Source organism: Sebastes fasciatus, chromosome 2 (assembly GCF_043250625.1).
Source record: "Sebastes fasciatus isolate fSebFas1 chromosome 2, fSebFas1.pri, whole genome shotgun sequence".
NCBI lineage: Eukaryota > Metazoa > Chordata > Actinopteri > Perciformes > Sebastidae > Sebastes > Sebastes fasciatus.
In genome coordinates, this window is record NC_133796.1 from 24,574,330 (window position 1) to 24,601,395 (window position 27,066).

General features: G+C 39.6%; 1 protein-coding gene across 2 annotated transcripts in view; it reads right to left on the bottom strand.

Moving 5' to 3' along the window:
* gpc6a (glypican 6a) overlaps nt 1-27,066 on the bottom strand; it is a 176,242-nt gene that overhangs the window by 120,909 nt on the left and 28,267 nt on the right. For both annotated transcript variants that reach the window (XM_074615065.1, XM_074615057.1), the window contains exon 2: nt 18,042-18,200. In XM_074615065.1, coding sequence (XP_074471166.1) covers nt 18,042-18,200 — 159 coding nt within the window. The remainder of the gene's footprint in view (nt 1-18,041; nt 18,201-27,066) is intronic.

Here is a 27,066-nt window from a genome sequence, read left to right on the forward strand (position 1 = left end):
ACTGATTATTGTCCAGCAATTATATAATATTACATAATGATTTGATTACAATGCTGGTTATGCTTCTGCATATTGAATATTAAAAATATACAGAACTAATTGCATTGTTAAGTAAGATATTATTTCTTAATCTGCCTATCTGGTTACAGTACTTATGTCTGCAGTGATGATGGCACCTCTCCAAGCTTTATTCTAACCTTCAATATTGATTTCAAGACAGAACCCGATCTATTTTGCTACATACTTGTTTAGTTTACTCACATAAAGTAACATAAATGACATATGACTGCTCAACTATTCACCCCACCAACACCATGGTCAAATTTGCAGACGACACTGCTGTAGTAGGACTGATAACCAACAACAACGAGACAGCCTACAGGGAGGAGATCCAACATCTGACACAATGGTGTTCCCATAACAACCTGGATTTAAACACCACTAAAACAAAAGAAATGATAATAGACTTCAGGAGAGCCAGGCGGGTGGAGCACTCTGCCCTCTGCGTACGTGGAGAGGAGGTGGAGAGGGTGGACTGCTTCACGTACCTCGGAGTCCACATTTCGTCAGACCTCACCTGGTCCAAAAACATCTCTCATCAGGTGGGGAAGGCCCAGCAGAGACTCTACTTCCTCCGGAAGCTGAAACAGGCTCACCTTCCTCAACACCTGCTGATCAACTTCTATAGGGCAACCATTGAGAGCCTCCTGACCTACTGCTGCACTGTGTGGTTTGCTAGCTGCACAGTGGAGAACAGGAGGGACCTGCAGTGGGTGGTGAGGATGGCGGAAAAAGTGATTGGGACCACATTACCCCCCCTCAGTGACCTATACACTGGTCGGCTCTGTAAGAAAGCCAGCTGTATCTCCAAAGACCCCACCCACCCTGGACATGGACTGTTTGCTCCCCTTCCCTCCGGAAGGAGATACAGGACAATTAAAACACACACCAACAGACTACGAAACAGCTTTTACCCACAGGCTGTCAAGTGTGTAGACCCCCCCCGCCCCCAAAGGCTGAGGACACTAGCTGCTGAACCATAATTTGCACTTTATGATGATGATCTACTTATTTATTGTTTATGTTCTACTTGTGACTGAATGTTTTAATGTTTGTTTTTCACTGCAAAGAGCTGCTAAACTGTTTTTCGTTGTTTTCAATGACAATGACAATAAAGTATCTATCTATCTATCTATCTATCTATAAATATACAAACATGAATTATTAATGCTAATCATAACAATACATAACACAAGGTTGCTGGCTTTATTGTTCTACAGCCAGTGTGACTAACTGGTTCTGACTGAGCCTCACTAATGGTCAGTAAAGGTGGAAATAAATACTGTATATTAGAAATGGAAATAAATTTAGCTAAATTAACTACGACAAACAAGGGGCAAATGTCTGTATACTTGCTTCGATTTACGTCGTGTTTGTTTAAAGACACTACAAGGGGCACCGAACAGAAGTGTGTGTGAAAACGTTGACTGGTTCAGTCACCAAGCCTGTGCAACCTGCATTGTAATGATTGCTCTTTGGTCACATTGCTCAGTGCTCCATGTTAGCATTCACAAAGCTCAATGTATAGGGGTTGGGGGTGTAAAGGGGTTGTGCATCAGTAATTTCTAATGACTCATTTGAAAGCTGCATGAGATGCTCTTTGATGGCCCAATTATGATAAGGCATACAAAGCATACTGATGTGTCAACCGGTAATCCCTCTATTCAAAAGTCTGAAAGCTGATGAAGACTGGTGATTATTGCTCATGATGGGCGTACATGATATCCTTTTTATGAAATATTCTATATTGGATGTTAACACATTTAATTTTAATACAACAGAGTATGAGTATATGTTCTTATATTCCCCAAGGAAATTAGTTTGTGCAGGTGGTAATCAATCACCTGCTGGGCTCAATCAGACAGATCCAGATGCATCTCAGTGATGACTAGATGATGATTTAAACAATTGCCTCACTCATTAAATGCGTGGCCTTGTTTTCCCTGAAGGGAGAACTCCACCAATTTTACACTTCAAAGTCTGTGTGCAGATATAGTGCATATGTACTGTAAAAAAAAAGTTATATTAGAGGTGGCTCCAGAGGGAGCTGCGCGAAATTTGATAAAAAGTGATGCCACTTGAGTCAGCGTTGGTTGGGGCTGAAGACATTTAATTTGAAAATGTAAAAAATCTGGTGGTGTGGAGTTACAAAGAAGTGAGACCTCTGTAGCTGCTCCTCATCTCTGCTTGAGAATAGCGGTTCGAGGCTACATTAGTTCTCCTAATGATGAATACAATAATGATAAACTTACTACAATATAAGAATGAATTATAATACTATGATACCTCACCAGAAGTGTTGCCAAAAACATGCAATCTAATGGCACTGCATGAACCATTATCCCAGTAAAGTAGTGATGTAATTAATCCTGAGTAGTAAAATATGAAGGAGTTACATACCAACTTAACCTCTTCCAGACTTGGCTCTAAACCAAAACCCGGGGGCGAAGCTGTTGCCCGTTCAGTTAATTATATTGACTAAATCCACCTTTGCTGAGGGCATCTTTGTGTCTTCCAAGATCTGAGTTCAGTGTTAAGAGGCACTGGAGAAGTCAATTAGCAAGGCTCAGAAAATCAAAGTGATTTCCTCCCATGGATGATATTCACAGCCGTTGAATAGCAAGGAGCAAATTGGTTGCACACACCATTACATTACTGTGACCCCGTGGATAAGCAGCTTTGTCTCAACCTGGCTGTTGGAGTGCATCTTCCCATGAAAGCGTCCATGCAGAGCTTTGTTAGACTAATCCATCCTGCAGAGTGTTTCCTGCGCCTGAGTGAGGACACCGAGGTTCTCAGAAGAAAAAACACAGTCTGTGTATTGTTGGTTTCCATCCTTGTCACTATGTCATGTTTTAAGTGAAGGTTAGCTTTTGTGTGGGCAGAGGAAAGGACTGCAGCCGTAGTCAGACACTACACAGTCGTGGCCGCTCACTCGCTCACTCAAGGACGTTCGGTGGCCGTTGTATGAGAATAAAGCAGTCTGCAGTCTGCCTTACATTTCTAAAGGGAAAGACAGGATTTTTTTCTTTCAATACAGCTGTTAATTCTATTTTTAAATTGTTTTCCTTTTGACCAATTGACTATGTTATTGACAACTTCATTGACAATGTCAACTGCGGGTCAAATCCTTCTGCTGTACACATCGTTGCAGTGCAAACAGCCATTTAGCCACACCTAGGGCTGCACATTAATACAAATTTGATCACAATCGCAATATGGCCTACTGCAATTATCAAATCCCACAATAAAGAAGAAATGGCAATATTTGTTAAAGGTGAAAAGTGTGTCAAAATACCATTTTAAATTAAATATTGTGGTGCTGCAGAGATGTCCTGGCCTACACATCATATTCTACAGGCTTAAGAAAACATCTTTGTTTGGTAAAGATTCCCTGCAAAAAATCCCACCATAATTATATTATTATGTTTTCCAATGAAAATGAGAATAATTTTGTAAAAATGATCATTCTCTCTAATATCACAAATCATATCGCAATATCAGTCAAAATATTCGCAATTAGATATTTTTTCAAATCGTGCAGCCCTAGCCACAACCTGATTATTTGTCTCTAAATTTGTAGTTTAATGCTATTTTCTTTTATTTAAAACTTTAACAAAATAATCACACCTAAACAAATCTAAATGGTGACGGGGCTGGGCGATATGGAGAAAGTCCAATATCATGATATTTTTGACAAAATGCCTCAATGTCGATATTGTAGGGTTGACAACTTGTGCATTCACAAAACATTTACACAATGAGATTTTTGATAAATAATCATCAGTAACATGGATGTAATGACTAAGTGGGTAAAGGCAAATAATAGAACAGCTAGAACAGTCTGGTAAGTTCAGAAAATTACATCAGTTTACTGTAATGTTGCCTTTAAAACAGGAAAACACAACATTTATGCCACATTATGATATCCATATAATATCGATATATTGCCCAGTTAATTAAGGCTCCTCAGTCTAAATTACTGTTTCGATTAAAACAATCTTTTCATACAGACATGTCATTGCAAAGACATATTTTATAGCTTTATTTCTCAACTGTACCAATTTTTTTCTGGAAATGAGCCATGAGCTTAACATGCACAGATGCTGTGGCCACGGACAGACTGTCGTACTACAATGGAAAATTACTGAAAGTCCCTGGAAAATTACTCAACCTATCACTACATAATTTCCCAACACTAAATAAATACCTTGTATAATAACTATCTTTTAATAACATCTGATTACCAAACCCTAATTTTCCCTACATTCTACATTTGAAGTGTTAACCCATAAGCTCATGCATACTGACTGATACTGAAATTGAACCCCTCTTTTCAGCATCCTGCAATATTTTCACTGTTTAATAAAAATGTCAATGCTCCTTTTGTATAGAGTATGTGTATATATTTATATAGAGCTTCTTCACACATTCATTGCACGTGAAGTGCTAAACCAGAAATTATGCCAACCTGGCGGTCACCACATTGAGTAAATTTTTAAATGATGCATGGAGATCAAAAGGAGACGGAACAGTGGGGATCTATGAGAGAGGCATATCACCACCTTTGCAGGAGGAGGGAAACATTTTTCATCTGTCTCAATAGACGGCATGATCTCAGCTGTAGCCCGAGCAAACTCAATATCCACAGGATAGGATTTTTTTCTAAGTGAGTTTTCGCAGTGTATATGTTTCAATATCTGACACAAAGTTTAAATTTAATAAATATATTGAAAAGAAGAATCACATTGCACCGGGCCCTTAGATTTCTCCTCATTTTTGCTACAGCGGCTCGTCGAAAGGTGTGCCTCTTATAGCCTCTCCTTGAAGCTCACCGGTGGGACGGAGTTAACAGTGTCCAGGCCACACCGAGCCATCCATCCTGAAGAACAAAAGTGACACCGAGCTGCAGCCTGCGCCAGATGATGGAGGCTGCCACCAACTCTCAGCTAAAGCACTTCTGGACAGACCCCATTCCCTCAGTCCTCAGAGAATTACTGTCTTCCTGACATTCACTTAGGATAACACCGGGACACCAAAACAGAGGTTATTTATTTATGAACACTTCCAGGAACTGCGTGTCCACATGGTTTTAGATTTCATTAGAAATTGACGGGAGACTGTCACAGAGCTTTCAGCTTCATCACTGGGCGGTAGGGGTTAAATCAATGCATGCCCTGTCCTCACCAGTGTCCTGCCCTGTGTGTAATTTACTGTCATCTCCTGTGTAATGAGGGTCTCGTACCATGAGATGGTTACCGAGTCCTGTGGTGTCCTTTGAGTCCTGTACATTTGTTTTATCCTGTGTAATGTGTTCCTGTGCTGGGAGGTGGATGGTTCAGTGTCATATGGTCAATGTCACGGTTACCTCCATTGTTTTTCCCAACTAAAAGGATTTTCCTCGTCCGATTTAAGGGTTGTGATTTATGATATTGGGCTATAGAAATAAAATTGACTTGACATGTATGTTTCCAAAAAAGCTGTTATTTGATTGGCCTAGTTATTTACACATTTTACACAGATAAATAAAGCAGGTTTGTACATTTTTAGCCCACGGGGTATCTTATATGTAATATTTGTAATCTGATGTGACACAAAAATGTCACCACTGGACAGTATAAAGGTTCCCTGAGGAGGTTTTGACCTCTTGTTTTTCTATGAGTGGGCCCTCATTTTGTTTGTCTCGTGCACATGCACAAGGATGCACATACGCACACACACGGGTGGCGTGATACACAGTCTCCCCAGTGGTTTCACACTATTCTGCTGATCGACAAGTGGAGGTAATGTGCCAAGATATGCAGCAATGCGCCAACAAGGCAGAAAAGAAGAAGACTGCTTTCTAGTAAACATGGATTTAACAACCCTGTCTCCCACAAAATGCCATTATCATACAACTAAACTGCATAACCAAAATACGTTTTGAGGAAAACATATTTTCTTCCAGATTACGGTCGCTGTTTTAAACAGTTTTTAAAACAGGTGATTAACGTTATAAATGGAAACAAAACAAAAATAGTAGGCCAGTAGTGGACTTTCTCGCTTGTTATACCAGTTATTATTCAATAACATTTTTATTCAATAATGTTTTTATTCAACGTATTTTCATTCACCATCGCTTGATATATTACGTCACCTTTTTTTACTTATACAAACTGAGCGTTTGAGGATGGAGGGTGTCACATGCTATACAGATTGTTAAGCCTTTTGAGGCAAATTTGTGATTTTGGGCAATATAAATACAACTAATTTGACTTGAGTGGACATGTCACAAAGGAACATTCCTCATTACTTTGGTGATGCTCTAACATTTTATCTAGGACCAACAGAAATATCAAAATCTTACGTCAAATTTTTTGCCCACATTGCCAGAGGACAAACCTTTTCCATTTTGGACACTCCATTAGCTTTCCCTCCAGGATCATTCTCACACCAAGATGTTAACTTTGCACTGAGAATATCTTTTGATGTAGTCGGCAGATTGTCATGAAAGTGCACCGACGTTCCCGAGAGGACTTTTGATTTAATGACCCCCTGGCGTTCCTTTCACAGTGAAATCCTCAGAACTAACTTTGCATGTCTTGGCTCTGTTACTTCATTAACAAATATGGAAACCACGATGAGTAGCAGCTTCATATTTTTAGTCTTAATCTTAATTTGAGGAGTATTATTACATACCAAGACACTCTCCACGTTGTTGGCTAATAAGTGCCGAGGCCCCCACAGCACATAATGTATTTAGCAAGTTTCCCTCTGCCAAATTAGCGTCCAGCAGGCCATAGCAGCCAAACTTTCTGCTAGAGTGTAATGTCTAAATGGGGCCAAATCTCATCAGAATCTTGCACTTTGTATCAAGTGTAACCTCTTTATTCAATTTATTCATAGTATAAATTAATAATGTTGGCTGTTATATTATGCACAAAGGATAATGGGAATTACAAATCAGTCCACAAACTCAAGTACTCAGTCTGCAGCGGAGCTTGCGCATGGTGTAATTAAATGTGTTCAAGCTATCATTCAAATTTGCAGAAGCAAAACAGACACACGTTGTTACGCTGAGGATATTCAGGATCATGTATCAACATATTAAGTGGACAAATAATTTACTTTCTTAAAAATGTAATAATGCTTGTTATGACAAAATGGGTAATTATAATTCTACAGTAGTTCATAACTGCAGAGCAGAACTGGGGCGAGTATAGCGTCATTAGGACCTTCGAGGTCCCGTTTTGATGTAACCACTTGATGTCAGCTATGAATTGTGGGCATTTTCAAAGTTTTACTTGGTAAGTACTTCAATGAATGTCGAACATGAATAATAAATGTAAAGAGTCTGAGTTTGTGATGTCTGGGGAAGTTAGATTACCAGAGGTTATATATAAATATATAAGACTGACTTTTAATTTAATATTTTAGAAGTCAAGACATTTACAATGTTGTGCTGACTTTTAATTTAATATTTAAGAAGACAGAACATTTCCTATGTTGTGTTTATACACTGTCACCCCGATGAAACTACTGTATAGGCTTGAAACTTGATGAACCTCAGGAAGAAAAATCGTCCTGACGTTAACATCCAGCATTAAATAAATCTAATCTTGAAAGTCACATTCCTTGAACAAAAAAACCTGCAGCACTGAGGCGACAACACCCCAGTGAAGCAGAGGGAAAGGTTTTCTTTAGGAGTCGCACACAAAGAGATGCTATAAAGAAAGGACAATCCATCACTGTGTAGTGTCATACCAAACCTCCACACTTGTAGCACAGTGGTGAATAGGCCAAACATATTTTCCTGTCGGTCTGACATAAAAGCAATCAATCTTTTGAAGCTATTGGTGTGAAGGCTACAAAAGTTGTAACATGTTTTTGGATTATTAAGATTGTCTAAACAACATAATAGACTGCCTAATTTACTGCACATTTAGTTCTAAAGCATTTTCAATATAATGGTTTTAATCTATAAATGGACCCACAGTAATCTATTCATCTCATACTGAAGCCCAATTTAAGGTATTTATAAACCTCATAATTAGAAGATTTACTCCATTATTTGACTATAATGCAGACCAATTTTCATTTAATAGAGGGCCTTTGGTTAATTTAAAAATTTCATTCATTCTTATTTGAAGGGCTCCTGGCTTAAAGTAAACATGGCAATATTGGCTCGCCCAATGCACCAACCAGCAGTGCTCACAAAGCTGAAGCTGTGAGGTTTGGTTGATTGCATTTGAAAGATCAGAAGTGATGATTCACCAACAACATGAAATAAAAGGTAGGCTAAAATTATTATATTTTTTGTTTTATGAGGAGAAAATGTTTTTAAAGGAACAGTGCGTAACATTTCGGGGATCTATTAGCAGAAATGGAATACAATATGTTTTCATTAATCACCTGAAACTAAGAATCGTTGTGTTTTTGTTAGCTTAGAATGAGCCTGGGTCCTCTTCACGGAGTCCGCCATGTTGCTCCGCCATATTTCTACAGTAGCCCACACCGGACAAACCAAACACTGGCTCTAGAGAGAGACTTTAGCGTTTTTACATTACCTGAAGGTCACCGTAGTTCTCCGACACGCTTGTGAAACTGCTGTAACGTGAGCCGCAGAGTGCCAAAGCTGTGGTACCACCACCTGCTGTCCGACTTCGGTTGCTCCTAAAGTAGTGTTTTTTATGGTGAGGATGGCCTCTGAACAAGTTGAACGATGTTACCACGGTTTTGCACTCGGCGTCTCACATTACCACAGTTTTGGATAGGGGAGAAGTGAGCGGATGGGGTACTCCGTTGGTTGCAATCTAAAACCACACTACTAGATACTAGGGGTGTGACGAAATATCCTGCCACGAATTATCGCGATATAAAAACGTGACGATATGCATTGTCAAGACGAAAAACTGAATCGCAATATCAGGGCATCATAGGTACTACGTACATACTTACTGCAGCCTCTTTCTGCTGCTCTGCAAGGCCTATGGAAGGAGGCTGAGTACGCGTCATATCTTTGGGGTACAACACATGCACAGTAATATCTGGTCTGCCCTCGTAGAAATTGAACCAATCGCAACGCACGGCCGCAGCTTCAGTTACACTGTGCATGTGTCATCCCCCATACCACAAGAGCCATGTCCGCACGTGATTCAGCCTCCGCACGCATCAACACACACACAGCGCAGTCAGTGAACAGCTGATCAGAAAGGCCGCCGTGGAGACGAGTTGACTGTGACTCACAATTTCCTGTTTTTCTTCTTTAATTAAAAGAGGCCAGAGGATCATGCACAGAACCAATGGGACAACTGTGAAGAATCAAATATTTTAGGTCCCATTTACTGCTCTTTCATGCATAAAAAAAAGTGCTTGATGCTTATTCTTCAATTTTTCAGTTAGTATTCAGTGGTGCACAAACAACTTTAATGCACTTAACAAATTAAGTAAAAACTATTTAGATATAATCAATATTGAGCCACAAAATGCTGTGTCTGCTGGTATCTCTCTGAAAGGAGAAAGATGAATTCTTTTAATTTCTATCGAAACCTAAACAGATAAAAATGTCCCATCTCTGAGGCGTTTCATCTCCAACTAAAGTGTTACATATAAAGAATGAATCTATGAAAGGCAATAACTCAAGTAGAGTTTTAGAGTGTGTTTGGAGGCTTACACAGTCCAGTAGGAGCTTGTGAATTTTGTAGAGGCTGCAGATTAGAGAGAATGGGGTGTTGTGTTTCGAGTCAGTCTTGGTTTAAGTCGTGTGTGAAAAAGGGATCGTTGGAGTGAATGAGGGCCGCTGCGGCTCTCAGCGTTGAGCGGAGAAGCTCTACTGGGGCAGGATCAAAGAGCTCAGTCATCCAAGGCTGCTGCTCAACCCAGACTTTAGTCAACCAACCACACACACTAATCTCTTGCCGAGGTCTCCACAGAAAAGCATCAACCAAACTGAACTTAATGAGCATCTACCATACAACAAGAACAAACAGAAAGGCTAATACTGGAGACATAAATGAGTCAAACTCCTCTCCAATTCTGTCTATTAACCTCTTACACTCCCACAGACCTGCTGCTAGTTGTCACAGACACTAAACATACTGCTGAATTGCAGGGGTGTATAAAATGCTGAACAAGCCACTTCAATTGATGTAAAGTGCAGCCATAAAACAATGGTATAATTTATTATTTCACCCTATGTAAGTGGAAATATTGTAGCCTCAAGCAAAGCAAAGGCACAAAATGATATATGTATCAAATTGTCATGAGGTGGAGAACTTTCTTTTCTCTATACCTTAAAGCTATCGAAGGGCACATTTAACGTGGAGCTCTTATTTAAGAGAGTTAAGTAAGTGTCGAATCATTCACATCAATTATTTTGTGAAGGAAATTAAGCTGAGATTTTGTTAATCCAATCTCTTCTGCAATTTTAAAATAGATAAACGTGTTATATTCCAGTCACACCAGCATTTAAAATGGAATAATTTAGGAGCAAAATCAATTCATTTCAATGAATGCGCCACAATAAGCAGATTCGCTCGCATGAGCCGAGTAATTCTGTGCAAATCTTATGCAGTTTAGGTGAATCTGACACACAAATGATTGCCGTTGCCCTATAGCAAACAGTCTGGACGGTGCTGACCTATGGAAACAAAGGAATCCATCATTGATTATTAGCTGTTTTGCACCATCTACTTTTATATAACCTTCCTCTGCAAGAGTATACTAGCTTTTCCACAAAAAAAACATTGTATTGATATACAAATAATACATTTTGTGAAATTATCTGTTTAAATTCAGTGATTGACCGTTTGTCCTAATTGTCCTCCTCCTTATTTCCCTTCAACCAACCCACTCCACCCCCATCCACTTACCCTTAACATGATGAACCGAGGCACTGTACATGGAGAAAAATAAGTATACATATATAAAATAAACACGTAACACATAAATGAGTGAATACAATAAATAAATAAAATAAAAAACAAACAAACAAAAATAAAGATCCCCCTGCTTCTCACATGATCATTATAGACATACACCCACAGCATCCAGACTCAAAGGAATTAGGTAATTATGCTAATTCAATCCATCGTCATTGATGATATCCACAGAAATAGCCAAGAGTATACATAACATGTATGTATATATATGAAACATACAAAGAATAGCGTTAACATATTGTCTGTTAGCCGTTTGCTCACCAGCTACAGCAGTTTGCATACTAGCCCTGTGAGTCGTCCTCCCTGCACCACCAACTTCACGAGCCTCGTTGTGTCACTTTCTGACTTGACCGAATGTCTTTGTTTCCCCTGATAACAACTGACCATGAATATATATGGCAGCATCACAAATACTTACAGTATATTATTATGTTATATTCATCACCCATGTTCTGCAGCATTATACCACTTTGCATTTGAAATCCTGGTAAGTAAACCATTGGATTAATGGGGGTGAACAGATTCAAGGCTCCATCAGACATACCAGTGTTTGAGACTGATGAGACTGACTGAAATGTAATTTTCACTAAAATAGTGACATTTTAAATATGTAATACAAGACCAGAAATCAAAGAGATGTAAAAAAAAAAAGACAGCTTCAGCATACCCAAACCACTCTGTACAGAAGTTTCAATCTCAAATCACTTCACTGAGCATGAGGCACCTTTTATCATGGTTCATCCGCTGTAATTAATCTTTAACAGATGTGATGCAACTCTCTCCCCCTCTGCCTCTCTCACACATCCAGTGGTTCTCTGTCTTCGTCTCTCTAGCTTTCTCTCACACACACATAAATAATGTAAATATTTATCTCATTTCTTTTCCTTAATTCGGGTTCCCTCAGGGCACCCACTGAGCCATAGAAGAAAACACAAATGCTTTCAGAGACGAATGGAAACAAACCTGTTGGGGGCAGTAACCATACTGAGCCAAAGACATTCAGACTAGCAACACTGCAAAGTTGGCTGTAAGTTTCTTTTTCCATACTGTGCATCAATTGGACTGGAACATGACCGGACTCTGAGTCTCTCTGGGAGAAAATAAGGCACAGTGAGAGATGGGGGGGGGAGATTTCTCGGCCAGATGATTGGACATTCAGAATACCCAAACCTTAATTCCGGTGTGCAACAGTCATTTATGGCTTCAGGATTGCTCAATAATGCATCAAAACCCACAGGCCTCCAGGGGAAGCAGTCAGTAATCAAAAAGTAAGTTAAGGTTTTCATAATAGGGCCCTATAAATAACTGGGGACAGAAATGAGGGCATGTAAAATTGATGAGGGATGATTCAAACCCCATGAGGTGGAGGGAGCTTAACACAAGGAGAGGGAATGTGATGTTGAGTGGCCTGGCAATATGAGCACGTGGAGAAGATGGAATTGCACAAGTGATTTGTGTCACCGGTGTCACTATATAACTGCACAGATATATGGACGTTGTTCTAGAGGCGTCGTCTTTCAAATGGTGCTGTTAATGTAGAAATACCCCAGTTTTTACTGCAGGTTTCAAACAACCCGGCAACGCTTGCATAACCTCTGGCTACAGAATAAAAGTTTCACAGAAGAAGAGCTGAACCTTTTTCATGTGGTGATTATTGGTTCTTCCTATTCCCGTGTATTACATCTATTCCTCAGAAAAGCCTTCAAATTAGTTTTTGTTTGAGTTTCTTGTACATTTTTATATTTATTTAATGTAATCAATACCAAGATCTAAGGTTCATAAATTATAGGGCTGTATATTGACAAGAATCTGGCAATACGATACATATCATGATAAAGGGGTGAAGATTCAATATATTGTGAAATATTGCGATACTGTAAGCACGGCGATATATTGAGATTTTTTAAATCTAATTTCAGGAAAACTGTCATAGTACAAAGAACACACCACCATCTGAGTTATACCCAATTTATGTAATTCTAAGACTGCTTAGTGACCCCAGTATGCAGTAATATTCAAATACACCATTTTAGACATTTATACTGCATGCATAAAACCGCATGTTTTTTGCCCCAAACTGCATGTGATTATCATAAAGTGGGCATCTCTGTAAAGGGGAGACTCGTGCGTACCCATAGAACCCATTTTCATTCACATATCTTGAGGTCAGAGGTCAAGGGACCCCTTTGGAAATGGCCATGCCAGTTTTTCCTCACAAAAACTTAGCGTAATTTTGGAGCGCTCTTTAGCCTCCTTCGCGACATGGCACTATGACATGGTTGGTACCATAGATTCCTTAGGTTATGTAGTTCCATATGATGTCAGTACATTCATTTTATCTTTAAAACTGAGACGCCTACAACCTCCGAAAGACAGAATAGCATCCGGGTCCGCTGGCGGGCCGTCAGATTTTTAAGAGATTAATTCAAAATCAATAAATTATTTGGAAAATTAATACAGTATCACAAAATATAATATCACAATATTTTTGTTGAACGGTAAATGGACTTGCATTTATATAGCGCCGTTGTAGTCTGCTGACCAGTCAAAGTGCTTTACACTACATGTCAGCATTCACCCATTCACACCCACATTCATACACTCATTTAGGATCTAATCTAAATACTCACTCACGCACCGATGGCAAAGCCATCGGGAGCAATTTGGGGTTAAGTATCTTGCTCAAGGACACTTCGACATGTCGACTTGAAGAGCTGGGGATCAAACCGCCAACATTGAAATTGTGGGCGCCCCGCTCTAACTCTGAGCCAGAGCCACCCCACGATAAGTCTCGTGTATTAATATTTTCATACACCCCTTATAAATTCCAAACATTTTCAACAGTGATGCCATTTCATATATTTGTCTTTTGTTGCTAATGTGTATGATGCAGAGACAACAGAGCACAGTACAGCTTTTTCTGCATTCATTACAGCTTAGTTCTGAGAGAAAACATACAGAAACACGACTTTTAGAACTTGAAGAATATGGGTTGAAATGAGCGCCTAAAACAAAACTCCCACACATTATTTCAAAAATGCAAAAGATGGTTTGCTTGAACTTCTTTGCATTTTCGGCAGCATCCTGAGTTCTCCAGCGGGCCTAACTCTAACGTCACTGTTCTGTGAAAAAGTATTTTGAAAGTGTTTTTGAAACTAAGGGCGTAATGAGGAAGCATAACCTTTAAAGAAACTTATTCCCTCAACTTTAAATAGATAGACTCAATGTTGTAATCTTTTACTGTGTGGAGAGATGATGATTTCATTAGGAATGCACAAAGAAAATAGATAGTGGTTGTCATACATGTATTATCATAATTAGATAGAAAACAGTAAGAAAAAAAGAAATCAAACAATAATGGGTCACACAACAGTAAAGAATTTTTGTAACTATTATTGTTACGGTAATCTTTAAGGGTGTCCCAATCAAGTTTTTTCAGCCCATATCCCAATCTGAATCCCACAAAGTGTGCTATTTTCACATGATATCTATTTTTAGACAAAAACATTTTCACACTGCCACCCGATAGTCCATGGCAAAGCAAACGTACCATAGCATGTGGAACAAAATGTTGTTTTTGAAAGGCTAAATGTCAACAAATATGGATTGAAACTGAATATTTCGTTACAGTTACAGAGAGAGGACGGAGCGCCGTGTCGCTCACTGTGAGAGAGAGACACAGGGAGAGAGAAGGTGGACTGCATGCAATGCTTCTGTAAGTTATTAATAATAATAATTTGAATGTCAACGTTATGAATTAAGCTTCAAGCTATTAAGTACAGCCCTTATTATACATACATATAGTGCACACATTGGACAGAAATTTTATAGTTAGACAAAAAGTGTGATTATTTTTGCTTTGATTTCTGATATTTTACACATATGATATGATGAATACTGCGAGCCTACATACCTTAGTGTGATTATAAGTGATTATAAGTGCATGTGAGTGAAACGTCATGCAAATTAGTTTGTATGTCGCATTCATTGTCTCAATGTGCTTATACGGCCATTATGCAAACCAACGTTAATCGGTGCTTCTCCTGGCAACTTAAAGGGGCTTTTGTCATGAAAAAAAATCACTTTCAATCAATTTCTAAATGTTAATCGATCAATATGACAATACAAACATGTGCAGAATAGGTATTTAGGAAAGTCAGGGCAGAAGGGAAACATATCATACACAATGATGGAATCATTTAAGTTTTGGAACCACATTAAGAACATTAGATGGCGTGGGCTTTAGCGGTCCTAGCGTTAATATTGAGTATGTGCTGATTCAGAGTCTGATCCAGTACTTATATTTAACTGAATGCCGACTGAATATACATCTGACACATTGAACTAACAGTTGTAGCCTACTTAATCTGACGCACCTTATTTTTTCATGAGCTTCTTGATCCAAATGCTGAAGGCTTGGTTCTAAAATATTAAGCTTAAAAGCCTAAATTAATGATATGATGTGAATGAAAGTTTAATTGCAGAATGTGACTGAAATTGTCGTGACACGATCAGCTAGGGGGAAGACGGATCAGTCTGTTGGAGTTGTGGGAACTAGAGAAACACTCTGAGTTGTACAGTGGCGTGAGAGAGTGGACCTTCTCCCCACACGAACCATCCTTGGTCCAGTAAAGACGACGGCTGCACTTTAACCAAACTACAGACAAGTTTCATTTTCCATCTCACGGAATTAATTAGTGACACCTGATATGACCTGCCACCAGCGATGTTTGTCATTTTAACTGGTGGAAGTGACAACCTGAATGTTTTGTACACTGCTCTTTGCTTATGAGAAAGACACAAAACAGATTTGTTGGCATTTTGCAAACCTCAGTGTCTCTAATCTTTCACATTCACATGCTATAATTTTCACTTGCATATGCAGGAAATGCTTGTACAGTAGGCAGACTTGGAGTAAAGAAAAGCAGTGCTGCAACACTAAAAAGAAAGGATCAGAATGTGATCTGCTTTATTTTAGCCGATATCGGACGATCCTTAGGATTGTCTCGGGACATCTCTAGTAAGTAACCTTGCATTCATAACAGTGAGACCAATGACTGATCCTCATATATATCTTGAATTTCGTTCAGAGGGCAAAATAAGTTGTTTTTCTTAAATAACGTTCTAAGTCAATGCTTTTTACATAGATCAGAGTTTACTGTATAAATGATTACATCTTCACATCGTCATGAAAAGGAATGGAAATGACACTGCTGTTTGTGATTCAGATGCATGTATTTACGTGTATACTGGGATAGGATCATAGACTATATGAGAAGTGGACGTAGTCACCGTGACGTCCCCCATTGGTTTGTGGACTGCAGATTTGGAGGCTCGAGTTATGCATTTTGGCCGTCGCCAGCATGTTGTTATTTTGCAACCAAAAGTGATACGAGAGGGTGGAGCTAAGTACAACTGAACACTGATTAAGACATTTTTAAGACCAAAAATGTCCAAAAAAAAAAAAAGGTTAAAATTAACGTTGATGAACAGAAAACACACGTTGAAAGGGTTAAAGTAAAGACGAAAACACGCAAACTGCACAACCACGTGTTAGCAACCTGTCAATCACAAGGTAGCCGCGCCCTAAAGCTTACCTTGTTTTATGGTCTATTTGACTCTAAATGGGACCATAATTTATTAAATGAACATCATGCTGTATTGAAGAAGACTTGAAACTAGTGATTGAGACCATAGACTCATGTTTACAATGTTTACTGAGGTAATAAATCAAGTGAGAAGTAGCGTCATTTTCTCATAGACTTCTATACAATCAGACTTCTTTTTGCAACCAGAGGAGTCGCCCCCTGCTGGCTGTTAGAAGGCACTTTGCCATTGGCTTCACTTTTCAGACCCAGAGGTTGCCCACTGGATAGGATATACTGTATTATCTAGATTGAAGCATTTAACTATCCCTTATCAGCCCTTCAGTCTATGTTTAAAAATCACAATGATAAACTCATATCGCCAATTAAAACAATAGCAATTAAATGGGACTCTACTGTAGTTCCAGGGACATGCAGGTCCTCAGTTGACTGCCAGCCTGACAGATGGATCATTTAACACTCTGCAGTGACAAACGATGGTTCCTGGCCAGGTGAAACGTCCATCTCTCTTATTCCAGCTATATCCTCTCTGGTACCCGTACACAGTTTTCAGTTTGTATCACACTTGATATCACATGAAGTGAAAAAAGAGTGAGTGGATTTTAGACATGCGGTTTGCCAAGGACCACAGAAAATGTCCTGATTCAACATTTATTAGCGTCTCTTTTTTTCATATTCAAGGACCTGCATTCCCTCTCCCATCTGCACACGGATATTACTTGTCCAGGATCGCAGACGTCTGAGAGACAGAAAAGGCTCATAGATTTTTCTGTTACATCGGGTCACGGCTGCAATTCACTGATCTTTTTTTAAACAGCAGGTCTTCGCTGTCAAGGAAAAAACGTTTTGTTGATCAAAACTAGACACTTTGATGCTATTCACTGAAGTTGATATGAACCTTGGAGACTTGTGGTTTACATAAAAAGTAGAATTTTAAATTAAGCAACTGATTCATTGTGAGGAGAAAACAGTATAAGTGGCAGGAAGACACTGTAGCACCTTGATCTAACATCGTGCACCATGACTTTGAGCTTTGCAGACAGGTTTGCATTCAAGCATACAGAATATCAATAACAGTTATTCTCCACAAAGCCACATTAGCGTGCTGACTTGTTCTGTCGGGATCTGAGTAAATTCACAGTGGGTCTTTAGGGACAAGTAGCACAAAGCGCCAACACACTAAGCAATGCTCCATCAGTGAGTCAGAAAAAGCATATAGTCTTTGTTTGTGAGTGTGGAACAACAGAAATGATAACTGGTTAGACAGATTTGTTATTAAGTCTCATGAGGTAGCTGGTGGTATCAGCCAAGAGAAAGAAAACTCCCCCAAAAAGTACTGCACTGATGAAGTAGAGGGCCAAAATGTATGAAATGGAGACATAATACTAAGAGTGGAAGCGTCTGACATACAAATTAATATGTATGTCGTTCTCTGCATGTCAAACATCTTGCTTACCGTCAAACTTTTTATGCCTGGAGACAAATGTCGTCCTCATATTGTGGCTGCTCTCGTCGACCAAGTTCTCGAACTCCTGTTTGCTCTGCTGGTTGAGTTTGTCCTCCATCTCGGATGTGCAGCAGGTGTATCCCTGAGGACAGACACGCAGGTGCTCACCTGAGGGAGACAGAGACACAGAGCGTCGTTTTTTTACACACAGACAGGATTCTTTTTTTTTTTTTTTTTTTTTTTTCAAAAGCCTGAGCTGAGAGTCTTTGATCAAAACTCTCCTGTGATTTTGGGACTCTCATCACCGAAGCTATCAAAGAGGGACAGACCGTAACAAATGGGGAAGGATAATATTTGTCGGTACCCTGCTATCGGGTGAAACAGAGAGAAACGTTGATACAGCAGTGCATACAAACCTCATGCAGGATTTTCTTTGTATCACAGTCCAAAGCACTGCAGTAACAGCAACTGAGCTCTGGTACATCAGTATTATTCAGTATAATGGAAGGCAGTGCATTCAGAAACTATATTTCAGTTTCTATGAAGTGTGAAGGCTATTATCAAGTAGGTAACATCAGCCACAATTATCTTTAAAACAGCAATTGATTTTTTTGGTCACTTGGGGCCACCACAACAAACTGTTAATACAACATTTACTTGTTATGTTGCTTTTGTACACATCCACCAGACACCAAGCAACCTTAGAATCCATTTAGAGTCGTGTTTCTGGCAACCTGAAGAACACAAGTGACAATTTTCACTCTCCTTTTAACTCTGTATAACTCTTGAGGGAAATATGTGGCTCTTAACGTAGCTGTTAAATGCTCCACTATGTTCACCAACTAGTTGCTAACGGTGTCTGTCTGCTGTTTGGTGCTGAGCAGGTAGTGTACAGTGGGTTTATCAGAGCTTTTTTGCTAAAAACAATGCAGATGAGAGCTGTGAGAGTGAACCAAAACAGTAACAAGTTGCGGGCCCAAAAACCTAAAACAATGAGCTGAAAAACAGGATTTTTGTATGAGTGAAATGGCACGGAAATTTATCCAAACTGATTTTGTGGGTTCTTATGAATGCTTGCACAGCCCTGCAGAACATTTGTGCTGGGGGAAAATATTTGGACGGACCTCAATTTAAGCCGAAATTTATGTTCGACCAAGGAAATCCTTTGTTTCATTGCCGTCATTCTGCATAATAAGTAGCCATGTGCTTCTGGTGGTTGCATGGAGAATATGTATTTTTTTCGGGGCCTTGGAACAATAGGCGTTTGTTTTCGGGGGAACGGACTGTCAGACAAATGGGCTTTTTTCTGTCCTATGGGACATTTTTTCAACGATTGGTGTTTCAGAATAACAATAGGCCGTCCCCTTCTCAACACCCAACAATGTACGGCAAACACTACTTCCTCAACAACCAAATAAAAGACAATATATGGCTTGAGATCGCCCAGTAGCTGGAATACGATGAAGATGGTAATGTAGCTGATATGCACTTGCTATTATTATATGTTGTCCACGGAACGAGGCTAGCCACAACAGCTAAAGTTAGTGTTAGCATCACATTTGGGTCCGATTAGTTTATATATTGTGTAGTTAACGTTAGCCCATTATACATTCTCTGTCTGGATACGTTTTTGTTGTGTGGAGTAGACATGGCACTATTTAGGAGGAAACTTGCTGCGAAAATGGAAGTCGGCCACACGGAGAATTTGCATGAAGATTTTCCACATTCCTACACTGTTTTTGCATCACACTGGTGAGAAATGGCTTGAAAGATGCAAAAACGCTATGTACTGTAGAACTGGGGGGAACTGCAGTGTTGGCGGATAACTATTGGGATCTATTCACTTATTCATTTAGTTCACTCCGAATTTAAGAAAATGTTTGTGTTGTAAGTCCATTGAGACGTTTTGGAAACCGGTTACTCAGGACAGACCTCACCTAGCTAACTTCAATAGAAAAGTAGATCCCAATGCCACTAACCACACTACCCAGGACACAGTTTCTGAAAAGCCAAATGAAATGTAATCTTTTTTCAATGCTTTGCACACTGAAAACAACATTTTATCCATTGCGCCGGGGTAGTGGCAGAATGATCAGAGGTGGCGATCTCAAAACCTCACCATATAAAATCCAATATTACATTATCCGCATGGCCACGTACCAATAGCGGTGAGTGGTGGTTATTCAGATAAATAGTTCCTTTAAGAAATTGAAAAACTGTTAAGCGTGTTACCTTGAGAGTGTGATGTTTTACAGAGCATTAAACTCTTAATTCTGTACATAATGTGTTGTTTTTATGGTTCAGTTCAAAGAAACTGTGTGAAATGTTTCTGGTGAATAAGTGTTCAGAGATAGGATTCATCCAAGGTGAGTAAAGTGTTTCAAAATTCCTTTGATTGTCCTCGAGAAGTCTTGACAAGTTGAGTGGTTGTACACGAGGACAGTTAAAGCGATTGAAGTTAAATTAGGGAAGAATTAAACATCAATTAGTTCACTTAAAGTGTGTACAGTATATTAGAGTGTAAACTTGAGCTAAGAACTGTCTGTATGACTCAGAAACAGAAGTATTGGATCTGAGGGAGGGTGTTAATTATTTGTCAAATTTGGAGAGTTCACCCGAGTACAGTAGATATTATTTAGAAAGCAAGAACATGTGAAACAATACTTTCAATCAGTAAATTGCCTCACACATCTGAAAACCCTTTCAATATAAAGAAAGGGTTACTCTCACAACTGTGGATTATTCTCTGTGTGTAGGTGTGTAGAAGGGCATGAATCACATAAAGGAATGAGGGGAAAAAAAGATTCTGAAGTCTGATATAAAAAACATTCCGCTCTACAGCCATAATGCACATCCCTATCTGACCAGAAAGCAGGCTTAACCCATCAAGCATTTAACACAATCTCTATCTCAGAGCATGGTGATGGCAGCCTCACCTGGCAGGTGAGCTTCTTAGTATCAGGGAGAGACATGTGAGATTAGAGAGAGAATGATGATTTGAGCCAGATAACGACACATTCCTGAAGCAAACGTTGTGAGAGTGCTGAAGAACCTCTGGTTGAGACAACTACTGCTCCAAACACCAGGACGGGTTAAGGACAGGAGTGACCCAATCCAAGTAAAGACTTCAATTAAACAGAGAATCTGACGAGAATCAACGACTTGCACTGAGCAACCTCACAGACAATACCCACCCAGCTTCACCAAGCTTCACTAAATCTGCAAGGATGCGTGTGATTAAAATGCCTAAATCCAGAGGTTTATACACAAAGTACAAAAATACTCAAATCACTGGCAAAGCTGCTTCCACTAAATACTGGCTCAAAAGGGTTTTTATCGTGTGCTGATTGACATCAACTTTCACTGTGGTCCTTTCTGAATGTTTGAAAGCAGTTGTAGACAAAATAGTCTCCAAATCTGGTCATCCATCAAAAATATCTGGCCCCCTGACGAAAGTTGAAAACAAGTCAATCTGTAAATCTACTGTACAGTAGATAATGTAAAAACATGGGTCATTTAAATCCCAGTAAATATAACCTCATAACAACCTCTTAAAGGTGCAGTGTGTAGGATTTGGCGACATCTAGTAGTGTGGTTGCAGATTGCAACCGAGTACCCCTCCGCTCACTCCTCCCTTTCCAGGACTGTGGTAACGTGAGCCGTCGAGTGCAAAACCGTGGTAACGCCGTTCGCCTCACTCAGAAGCCATCCTTACCATAATAACAACAGAGCAACAGAAGTCATACAACCTCAAGTTTGGTTTATTGCTGCTTTAGTGGCTTTCAGTGCTTTTATTTCACAAAAATGACCTGGTATACAGATACATGCAACAGAAATTGCAGCATCACTTGACCATTAACAACTGCCAGTTATTAGAAAATGAAAGTGAGTAAGCTTCCAAAATGAATCACAGTCAGAGAACTTTGTTGCTAAAATATACCCATTTACAAACCAATATATATAACATGTTTTCCTTCTAAATACTTTACATTACAGGGTCTATTTTGTTGCTATTTCTGACAAAAATCACTTCAATCTAAAGTTATGTCTATGAGCTCGTAACTCAGAAGCAGGAGATTATGAGACGGACTTGAGGGCTTGAGTCAGAAGATGAGACCCATCAATGAAAAACAAAAAGAAACAAAAAAAAAAAAAGATTGAGGTTGTGGTTACTGTGTAATGAAAGTACACTGATCATAATGTGTATTTTTTAAATGTTTGTCTTCCTGGGCAGCAACATCTGCGGACGGAGCAACAAAGTTGTTGCTAAAAAAAGCAGCCGTTGTGCAAATGTTTTGTAAAATAATTAGCCTGTCTTCGACTCGTTACTGATACATACAAATACAGCAAATTTAGAGGTGCCACATTTTCTGCATACTCGCTGTATTATCTCTCCTCTGCTGCTCTCCGTCTGAGAGCATCAGACATCATTATCAGAGGTTTAAAAAAAAAGAAAGTCTGGCCAGCAGTCGCATGAAAGATTTGAGTTTTTTTTTTCCAGTTCTACCTATTAAATTTGTGAAAGGAAGATAAAAACGGCTGTCGCTGCACCAGTGGTGGATTGGTGCAGAATAAACTCAGACAGTGGGACTTTTTTCCAAGGATCCTACTAAACAATGCAGGCCCTGACATTCCCACTGGTGTTCTGCATGCATATACAGTAAGCTATATAGATGAAGGAGCGCTGCATGGATAATGAAACAAGGAGGATGCAGTATGTACGTGTTGGTACTCTCAAATGTGCTTAATCCTTAATCAGTCCTTAGAGAGGCACCAAGCTACAGTAATGAGGTGCACCATCACCAACCCATTGTCTCCAGAGTAATGCACAGGCCTCCTGGCCACTGAGACCAAACTCCCTAAAACAACAAAATAAGCTGAAATGCAGAAGTCGATTCTCATTTGGTGATTCTTTAAGGCTCTTTTGTTCCTTTACTAAACGACAATGCTGTAATCTTTTAGCGATGCAGCAGCATTCCTCAACTGTCACACACTCTGTTTCCACTCTGTGGAGATGCAACAATGTGTGATAATCCGTGTTCCAAGCTGTGATCAGTTTAACACATGCCCGCAGAGAAAACAATATCGTGCAGCGTACAGAGCTTGTGGTAAGTGTAGCGTAGTTGTATTATTTCATTAACGTGTATTTCCATAATTGTATTTAATGTTTTCTTTGGATAACTCTCTGTTGTTTATCTTCTCAGGTCCAGATGTTCCCGTCACTGTTTGTATTGCATCAGTTTTGATTACATTTGAGCTCTCATCAATAATCAAATGTTCTGTTTTTTTTTTTTCAAATGGAATCGCCCACTCAGCCGTTGCAAAAAAGCAATGACGTAGGTTTCCAAAGTATGCAAATCAATAAGGTTATGAATGATGTAGGGCTGTCAAAGTTAACGCGATAATGACACGTCAGTAAACAGTCATTTTAACTGGCAGAACACAGGAGTTGCTGGTTTACCGCTGCATCGATCGGTTAGTGTGTTTGTGTTATTGTTAGACTTTCGAACTAACGTGGCATCCACACAGTAGTACATTGCTTAGCTTCTGTGCCGATACTCCTGTCTGCTTCTCCAAACTGGGAGCGTGCCGACCGCCATCTGAGTTACTGTATGTAACGTTTATACACGGACTATAAGGATGTATATATACTGTACATGTAGCGGCGTCATCATGCAGAAACCTAGGACAGATCACGTGGGGAAAAGTTGTTAGAAGAGCTTGGGAAAATACCATTTTGACACTAAAACATACAGTACATACTTTGACCAAAATTTGAATGTTTGGTTTTGAATACATAAGGAACACCACCGTGAAGCTACAGAACAATATAAAATCTCAAAATGGGGAATTAAGGCTGACTTGGGGTCAGTTTCAACTGGCATGCATCGGCTGGTTGGCAAATGTAAAAAAAAAAAAAACTAATTTTAGCCGTGTGGACCATGTTTCCCAGGATCTGAAATTGCAGTGTTTGAAACAACGCCCAAGTAAAAGTTTGACACAAGAGTATGGTTTATTGTCATAATGATGGATAACTTGAGATAAATGACATTTGCTCGCTGCAATAGGAAGCCCTGCAACTCTGAAGCAAGTCAATTTCAATTTGAAGTTTCCGTTGATGCAACAAATTGACTTAACTTGTCAAAGTAGCTGGAACACCACTGTTGGCCACTAAAGGTTGGCAAGAAAAAGAAAACAAAATCAATAAAAGGCAGAACTGTTCTTAAGTGCAAATGACAGCTGAAAGGAAACCCTAGTGCGTTTAGATTTCATAGGCTGTGCACCCCTCTGTTCATCTTTCAGTCCTGTTTTTGTATGAACACATAATTTTACATATCTAGCTCCTCTCACCACTTTGTGATGCTGCTGTTACATCAACCATCATAAAATAGGACTTTGTGAGCAGCAGGCAGTGTGAGCTGCATGTTTATGTGACTTTTGTCACATGTTATTCCTTCTCTCCTTTTTCTCACTTGTCTTTTTTTTTCTGGCTGCTTTCCACAATACAGGCACCGACATACACAGCAGAATAAAAATAGCAGTAATGCCAAAATAATACAGGACAAAACTATTCCACATTTATACACAGAAAACTTTCCTGCACATTTTTCCACCGTGTTTCAAGAGAACAATACAAACATAAAACGTCTACCTTGGTGAACTTGGGGAATAATCGTCGCCAAATCTAGATGGGATTTTGGCTCACTAGACCATATCTGTCCCGTTCTAGTTGGCTGCCTTGCGCCCAAGATGGAATTTGAAACCAAGCTGTCAATACGCTGTACGCCTGCGAGATCACAGTTGTGCTCAGACTCTGTCAGGCTGAGTTAAACTTGTAAGACTCAATACCAACAGTGCCAACAAAAATGGAGACGTAGGGGATGTCTGTATGGGTAGGAAGCACAAGTGGTGTTGCTATAAAAATACATTTACAAAGACGAATGAAACAAATTGACTGTAAGTGCATTCATGATTGACCTAAAGGAATCAAGATCTTTTAAACAATAAAGCTGTTTAAATTAAATATGAAACGAAAAGGAAATCAATGCACCTATTTGACAGCCAGCGAGACTCAATTCACACCTTCTTCAAAGAAGTATGGTACAATGTGATTTTTTATATAGTGCAGTTCCATTTAATAGCTCCTATATACAGTCTAGGGTTGGGCGATTGGACGAATATTACTCGCCGCAGACACACACACCTGCGTGAATATATCGGCAATCGCCGGTGGTTCGGCTGACAGTGGCTGGATGGAAAATTTTAATACAGTTGACAAAACTATTAAAAAAATAGACATTTGAAGGATTTACACTAAAATTCCCTCCTTCCCATTATGACAACTATAATATAAGAACATTATGGAGTGGGGCACCCACTGGGTAGAGCGCGTCCTATTAAGCTGGGGACACACCAACCCGACATCAATGAACTAGCAACAACAAAGGCCGCCCTTTGAGTTGCCTCACGTTGCCTTGGACACTGGAAAGGCTACAACCGACGGCCAGTTAGCACGTACGATCTGCGCCTGCGTGAGAGGAAATAACTATCCCTGCCAGCACATGGCGGTAGTCTGTATTCATCATTCAAAATGGGAACCCGGAAGACTGAGGACGGCGGATATACAAGCTGTTGTTATAAGTATATGAAACAAAGCAGCGTTTGCCAACCACTTTCACACCACTCTCACTCACCACTCAGCTTCATTCCAGATGTCACTGTGAATATATCTGTGTACGGGAACAAAAAAAATGGGAAGAGCCTTTTGTGTCTTACCTCTTGACTTTACTTGTTGGTTTGCTTTCCTCACTTCCGTTTCTCTTCTCGTGCACTGATTCGTTTAAGCTGAACAGCCAATCCGAGTGATTTCTCTCACCGACGGGCACTGACGCCAATTCAACATCCTGAATCGGCTGAAAAATTTTAAACACAGGCAGACTAGAGCCGACGGTGCGGGACACACCACAAAAACTTGGCCGACGGACGCTCACCTTGCTGCAGCAGACTGGATTTGAGTCTTTCCTGCATGTCATCCCTCTCTCTCTCTTTCCTGCCTTTCCTGTCTGTTTCTCTCTCACTATCAGAATAATGCAGAAATGCTAAATATATATATATAATAAATACATATATATATACAGTATATACAGACGTAGGCAAAGTTGTTGGTAACGTTCCGTTAAAGAGAGAAAAACCCACAATGGTCACTGAAATAACTTGAAACTGACAAAAGTAATAATAAATAAAAATTTACTGAAAATGAACTAATGAAAATCAGATATTGTTTTTGAATTGTGGTTCAACAGAATCATTTTAAAAAACAAACTAATGAAACTGGCCAGGACAAAAATTATGGTACCCCTAGAAAAGATGTAAAATAATGTGACCATAGGGACATATTAAACTAAGGTGTGTCCTGTAAATAGCATCACAGGTATCTTCAAACTTGTAATCAGTCAGTCTGCCTATTTAAAGGGTGAAAAGTAGTCACTGTGCTGTTTGGTATCATGGTGTGTACCACACTGAACATGGACCACAGAAAGCTAAGGAGAGAGTTGTCTCAGGAGATCAGAAAGAACATTATAGACCTTCATGTTAAAGGTAAAGGCTATAAGACCATCTCCAAGCAGCTTGACGTTCCTGTGACTACAGCTGCACATATTATTCAGAAGTTTAAGGTCCATGGGACTGTAGCCTACCTCCCTGGACGTGGCCGCAAGGGGAAAATTGATGACATATTGAAGAGACGGATAATACGAATGGTAACCAAAGAGCCCAGAACAACTTCCAAAGAGATTAGAGGTGAACTCCAAGGTCAAGGTACATCAGTGTCAGATTGCACCATCCGTCACTGTTTGAGCCAAAGTGGACTTAATGGAAGACGACCCAGGAGGACACCAAATCATAAAAAAGCGAGACTGGAATTTTCCAAAATGCATATTGACAAGCCACAAAGCTTCTGGGAGAATGTCCTTTGGACAGATGAGACAAAACTGGAGCTTTTTGGCAAGTCACATCAGCTCTATGTTCACAGACG